General features: G+C 49.6%; 2 protein-coding genes across 2 annotated transcripts in view; one reads left to right on the forward strand and one right to left on the reverse strand.

Moving 5' to 3' along the window:
- The window catches only part of LOC310796326 (transmembrane protein 150A), a 243,518-nt gene that overhangs the window by 160,168 nt on the left and 76,636 nt on the right, over nucleotides 1–6,714 (reverse strand). The window lies entirely within an intron of this gene.
- The window catches only part of tet1 (tet methylcytosine dioxygenase 1), a gene marked incomplete at its 5' end in the record, with an annotated part of 59,448 nt that continues 54,901 nt past the window's right edge, over nucleotides 2,168–6,714 (forward strand). Inside the window, one exon of the mRNA XM_083658254.1 lies at nucleotides 2,168–4,378. Within this exon, the coding sequence (XP_083514380.1) occupies nucleotides 2,168–4,378 (2,211 nt within the window). The remainder of the gene's footprint in view (nucleotides 4,379–6,714) is intronic.

Below are 6,714 nucleotides of genomic sequence, written 5' to 3' on the forward strand. Positions count from 1 at the left end.
GTGTGTGTGCTGCTGTCGCATGCAGATGACGCAGTGTGTGTGACGTCACCCGCGACCATGGATGTATTAAAAGAACGCGACCGCGAGAGGCCGACAAAGGGGCTGATCAATTAAATAGTTTTGTCATTGTATTGTAATATCTTTTATTACCCAATTGTACGCCTATAGGATCTATACATTATACAGTAACAGAATAACGTGTTATTTAACCAATCTCGCATTTGATTCCATGTTAATAGAATAGTAATAACAATAATATAATAAAAATCCTCTTGTGGACGTTTATTATCACTGACCACCATGATGGTAACTCGGCAATTTCCATAAATCGACATTTCTGGAGAGGAACAAACACCCAGCGGACAAAAGTGAAGTCCGCTCCGGGTTTTCCTCCCCCCTCTCTTCCCTCCAGTGCCGTGTGACGTCACGCTGGCCAGCAGAGTGAGCGTAGGTCGCTGCTGCTGCCTGGCTCTGGTGTGGAGGAGGGAGACTGGGAGAGGAGAGTGGGGCTGCCCTAAGGTGCGGTGGACTGACACGAGAGGGATTTACATTTTAACGGGTGGTGCCGTGCTGTGTCGTCCATGTGCACGCGGTATAATAGCTATTCTGCTGGAATATATGCATTATAGTGCTCAAGCCGTGTCCATGTGTCCTGGTGGTCGTGGAAAGAAGGATCGAACTTGCCAGCAGCAGCATTCTATATTTGCCGCGGAGGGAAACCAATCCAAGGTCTCGCTGGAGCGGAGTATTATTAGCTGCTCAGACAGTGCAACTGTCTCTCTGGTATGTCAAGTATTCGTGCTGCTGCCGTTTATTAAAGCAAACGTGTGTAAACTAAAACTATCACAAACAAAAACATGTTAGGAAAAGTGACGCGTCGACGTTGACGCACGCTATAAAACGAGAGCGGTCAAGTGCAGCAATAATAATAATAATAAGGTTGGAGGCGTTTTACACGGTAAATATAGCCTCTCTCCTTCCGCCAGAAGGACGAAAACAGGATCCGACCTCGCTGCCGAGCCAAAGCCCACTCCTCAACGTGCTCTGCCCTTTAAACTGCTAATCCGTGTTAGCCACAGAGAAAAGCAGTAAGTGCGCTCATGCAGACCTCTATTTGATCATCTCTTTATTCAAAATAGCTTGCTGTGTATCTGCTGCAGCCACATTCCCTTACTATTATTACTATATTACTACATTATAGCACTTGCTATGTGTTGGATGCCAAAGTAGGATTTTAGGCGGGGCAAAAGGGGCTTTGGCAAGTAGCTAAAGTAAATATGAATTAGAATAAAACCAGTATCTTGATCTTTATAGGCAGTGTCATATGCGATTCTCCAATAATATCATTATTCCCAGGTGTATATGTGTGTGTTTGTGTGTGTGTGTGTGTGTGTGTGTGTGTGTGTGTGTGTGTGTGTATACTAATTATCATTTGTTTTTTAGGGTGACCAGATGTGTCCCATTTTGTGTGGGACTGCACAGTATTTTTATGCATTTTCCCATTTCCCACATATTGAGATGATGTCCCACATTTTGATTGGCTCTAGTTTTCAAAAGTCAAATCACTGAGAGAGAGAGAGAGAGAGAGAGAGAGAGAGAGAGAGAGAGAGAGAGAGAGAAATTTTTAAGGCGGAAAAATGTTTTCTCTTGTTTCAGCTCTCTGATATCTTTAGTCTTTTATGACAGACTAGCTTCGGGTTGTGGACTGTTAGTCAGGAGGATCAAAGAAGATTGCTATTTTTCACCATTTGGTGACATTTTATAGACCAAACGATTAATCGATTAGTCTAAACTAATCGACAGATTAATCGATAATGAAAATAATCATTAGTTGCAGCCCTACTCAGCATTGGTAACATGTCCCACATTGTCCCACACAAACATACTCTTTGTCCCACATTTGTTTTGCTGGGATCTGGTCACCCTGTTTGGCGGGAAACATTTGTGGAAGATGCTGTGTATTTAGACTTTCTCTATATGTACTATTTTTTAGGTCATGCACTGCTGTTTGGCAATGGGAAAATAACTGCTGCTGCATCATCATCTACGGTCCTGAAAGACAAAAGAAGAAGATAAAAAAAGTAAAAGTTGGGTCCTAAGTAGAAGATCAACATTCAACTGGCTCCCATGCTGGTGGCCAGACATCCTCCCTTCTTCACCCTCAGCCATGCCTGCTACTTCCAGACCCAAGAGGAGACAGCCACCTTCTCAGAGAAAGAACGTCCCCAAAGTCATCGCCACCAAGAGGACAACCTCCAACTCCAATCAATGTAGAGGGAGAGCTGCCGAGAGGCTCCAGAAGGCACCGGTCGTCGAACCCAAAACCAGGGCCCAGACGCAGGCGGGGCGAAGCAGCCCCAGAGGAAGAAGTGCCAGCGGGCCTGTTGCTCAGGGACCTGGGAGGTCCCCTGGTAGAGTCAACCATGCCACGAATGTAACGGGATCTGCCAGGCTTAGACGGGTGAGTAATCTGCCCGTACGCTTTCGTGAGCTCGAAGACCCCCTAGAGCCGAGGAAGTCCCTGCGGGGCGCGCGGGTGTCCGTTACACCCTGCCAGCCTCCCAAGCCTCGCAGGGGAGGGCGAAACCGCAGGGGGGGCGCAGCAGGGAGAGGAGGAGCAGCATCTCACCAAGGGAACGCCAGAAAACAGCCTTCAAACGCCGACAGCCACGATTCGACCGGTAACGAGGAACAGGAGAAATTGGACACCCATAATGGCAAAGAAGTCGCCCCTATTTCTCTGAAAACAGATTCCGATGTCCCCGATCATATCAAAGATGATATCATCAAAGAGCATATCAAAGATCAGGTTGTGGGAGCCGATCATATCAAAGATCAGGTTGTGGGAGTCCACGATGGCGGCGAGGGCAGCCCTCTTAAAGCTGATTCACAACCTGGTAATGACACACTGGAAGATTGTGTGCGCTCCAGCTGTGGCGGTGCTATTATTACTGAGCAAGACGAGCAGGCTGCCAGCGGTGAAGGTGACGCGACGCGTGTGATCCGAGGCTCCGCGGGAGATGAAGGTGACCCGAGGAGTGCGATGGGAGACTCCGCGGGGGATGAAGCTGACAGACAGCTAATACTCGGCAAGGAGGAAACTAAAGACAGCCCCGCTGCGCTCACGGAGCAAACGAGCACCGGAGTCGTGGGGAAGGAAGATGGCAGCGAGGGAAACGATAGTTCTCATAAACTAGGAAATAAGCTTGATCATGCTGCTGGAGATGCTGAGCATGATGTGGTTGTTGCCCACCAAGAGGAGGGGGACATGCTGGGCCTGGAACAGATGAGGCCAGAGGAGAGAGTGAGAGATGGAGACGATATTGAGAGAAAGGAGAGTTCAGAGACAGGAGTTGAGAGACGAGAGGAGACGGTGGACGAGATGGAGGAGAGCGTTGAGGAGCTGGATCATCTCACGAGAGAAGAGGAAAAGGCGGAGAAGAACAATGTCGCCGGTCTCTCAATCTCCACTCCAAACCCTCCGTCGCCGCATCTGCCTCGCTCCAGCGACGGGCCGACCGCACGGCCACACTCGCCCGTCAGGGCATCGCCTATCTGCAACGCAGCTACCTCAGATCCCGCCAAAGCCCCTGCCCTCTCAGAACCGCTCCAGCTAGAGGTTCTGAGCCTGGCGAGGAAAGACGTGCAAACTACCCATCACGGTGCTACTAAACTCCAATTCCCAGCGTCCTCCGCTGTCCCCGAGGCCGCGCTGAGGTCACACACCGGTCTGACGACGCAAAATAACGAAAAAACGGTGATTATTATCTGCTGCAAATCCCTCCAGCCCCTGTTTACGAGCCAGGGGGGGCGCCAATTCTGGGAGGTCCCTTCCCAGAAAGACAACCAAGCTTTCTCACCAGCAGAAGCAAAGCAGACCAAAGACAGTGCGTCCAACCAAGAGCGGTCGGAGCACCACAGCCGGGAAGAGAAACCATCACCATCGATGACGCTTCCTCAGTCCAGCACAGATGTGGTCACAGCTGTGTTTGAACCAAACACCGGACCAGAGCAGGGCTCAGTGCCAAGGTCCCTGGACCTGCTGTCCCTGTCGTTCTCCTGCAGCTCCGAGAGCACCCGGTCCTCCCTCTCGTTCGACACCGAGTCGGAGGGGGGCTACGGAGAGCGCAGCCCCTCCGACGCGTCGGGCCCCTGGGGTCCGGAGGGGGGGGGCGGCCCCTTCGCCTCCTCCTCGCACAAACCCCACAGGAGGGAGAGGAAGAAGCGGAGCAGGTGCGGGGCGTGCCAGCCGTGCCTGAGGAAGGTCAGCTGTGGCCAGTGCAGCTGCTGCCGCAACCGCAGCCGCGGCCACCAGATCTGCAAGTGGAGGAAGTGTGTGGAGCTGAAGAAGAGACCTTCGTCTCGCTCCGCTGCACAGGTGAGGTGCACATGTACATCACACGTTTGAATTCACCAAAGTGATTTGGTTTACAAACAGCTGATCTGAAGCAGCTGCTGCCAAGGAAAAGTGTGGTTGTTACTGTTGATCTAGTCTTCATTTTCCCCTCCCGCCTACCGGTCCACGGAGAGATGAGGCAGACAGTTGAAAGTCCCCTGATTGGTTTTAGTTTCAACTGACAATGTACACACACACCTCGTGATATCTTCCCGTTAAATGTTGGGGAATGCATGCGCGATAAGAGGGAGAAGTTACGTAGTACTTGTGTGTTTGTGTTTTTGTTTGTGTGTGTATGTGTGTGTGTAAGAGAGAGAGAGGAGAATCTACACCACGTGTGTGTGTGTGTTTGTGTGTGTGTGTGTGTGTGTGTGTGTGAGAGAGAGAGGAGAATCTACACCACGTGTGTGTGTGTGTGTGTGTGTGTGTGTGTGTGTGTGTGTGTGTGTGTGTGTAAGAGAGAGAGAGGAGAATCTACACCACGTGTGAATGCATACTGTACGTGAGTAAGTGTATGTGTGTGTGTTTGTGTGTGTGTAAGAGAGAGAGAGAGAGAGAGGAAAAACTCCACCACGTGTGTGTGTGTGTGTGTGTGTGTGTGTGTGTGTGTAAAAGAGAGAGAGAGAGGAGAATCTACACCACGTGTGAAGTGTGAATGCGTACTGTACGTGACGTGAGTAAGTGTGTGTGTGTGTGTGTGAGGATGCCCGCTCTGTCAGAGGGAAAGGCGCTGTCACATGACCCGACCCGGCAACAGCTCAGCACGTGGTTGGAGTTACAATATGTGTTTGTGTGTATTTCTGCGTGCGTGTGCGTGGCGTGCATGTGTGTGTGACTGTGTGTGCGCATGTGCGATGATACAAGCAAGAGAATATTCTTATGAAGGCCATGTGGTGTCAGTGTGTGGGTGTGTCAGTGTGTGGGCGTGTCTGTGTGGGCGTGTCAGTGGGTGTGTCAGTGTGTGGGCGTGTCAGTGGGTGTGTTTTCAACCAAGCTCCAGCAAGGTGTTTTATTCTGTGCCGCTGAGCGGCATTGTGAATTCACACACTACACAGAACACTAGTCACTAGTCACACAGGACACTAGTCACTAGTCACACAGGACACTAGTCAGAGGGTATTATTCTCAATTAAGTGTCTGTTTACTGTTGATCTTATCTATCTTTATGTTTATCTACTGTTTATCTATTATGAAATCTTTAGTAAGTAATTAGTTTTAACTTGTTACGGCACGGACCTTGATGCAATAGCATCATATTCATTCAGATTTTGACACCAGGAAGAGAAAGAAATGAGTTTGTAAAAAGCAACAAAACAAGCTGATAACATTTCAAGACTAACTACTTATCATTCATTATAACTACTAATAATGATGAATGTCCTCCTAAGATTTGATCAGCAGAGATAAGCGACTGATAACATTTGTGATTAATTAATGATGGTACCTCATTCATAACAGGCTCATATAGAAGAAGGCTCATAGGGAGGGTTGGTGACAGCAGCTGGCTGCAGAAGCTACTACTACATGAAGATACACATAGTTGAGTAGAGTGGTGTCCACGTGGCTGGGCAGTAGAGTGGTGTCCACGTGGCTGGGCAGGTAGAGTGGTGTCCACGTGGCTGGGCAGTAGAGTGGTGTCCACGTGGCTGGGCAGGCGCAGGGTTGTGCGTGTGCACGACTGGACAGTGTGTGTATGGTGTGCGTTTGATGGTATGGTGGTGTGTTTACATGCATGTGTGTAGGCGGGGCAGAGTCCTCGGTGATCTAGCAGCAGCAGCTGATTGGAGCTGAATATATAAATAACACCTGCAGTATTATCCTAATCCTAATCCGCGTGTATTCATGAACCATCGGCCCGCCATAAATCCAAATGCAAATTATTTCCTACTATTTATAGATCCGCGCCCGCCATGGCGTGCACCCGACATTTCACAACGCTCTAAAGGAGCGAGTCTCGCTTTGGTTGAGGAGAAACTTACTGTTTCTGCTGCCGTCGGTGCGATCGCTGCAGTCCACGACTTCAAATAAACTTCCATGTTGTTGGAGTAGATGATGTCCAGTCCAGTAACTTGCCCTCATGTAGCCTAGCGTTAGTGATCAAGACTGGATTGGCCTCATTGTACGGGAAAATACGAACGCTTCTTCTCTTCCAACGCGTCTTCAGCGGAGACTCCCGTTTGAGGTTCTGGTGACATCATTGACCATATATGGACCAAGAAAGGAGGCATTACCCTATCGACATTTATCATCGGCTGTTAAAACTCGACGAGCGTTGGCGTTACTGCTCGAGGCGTTCCTGATTGGCCGGTTACGATGTC

The sequence above is a fragment of the Poromitra crassiceps genome (assembly GCF_964638095.1).
Source record: "Poromitra crassiceps genome assembly, chromosome: 22".
Taxonomy (NCBI): Eukaryota; Metazoa; Chordata; class Actinopteri; order Beryciformes; family Melamphaidae; genus Poromitra; species Poromitra crassiceps.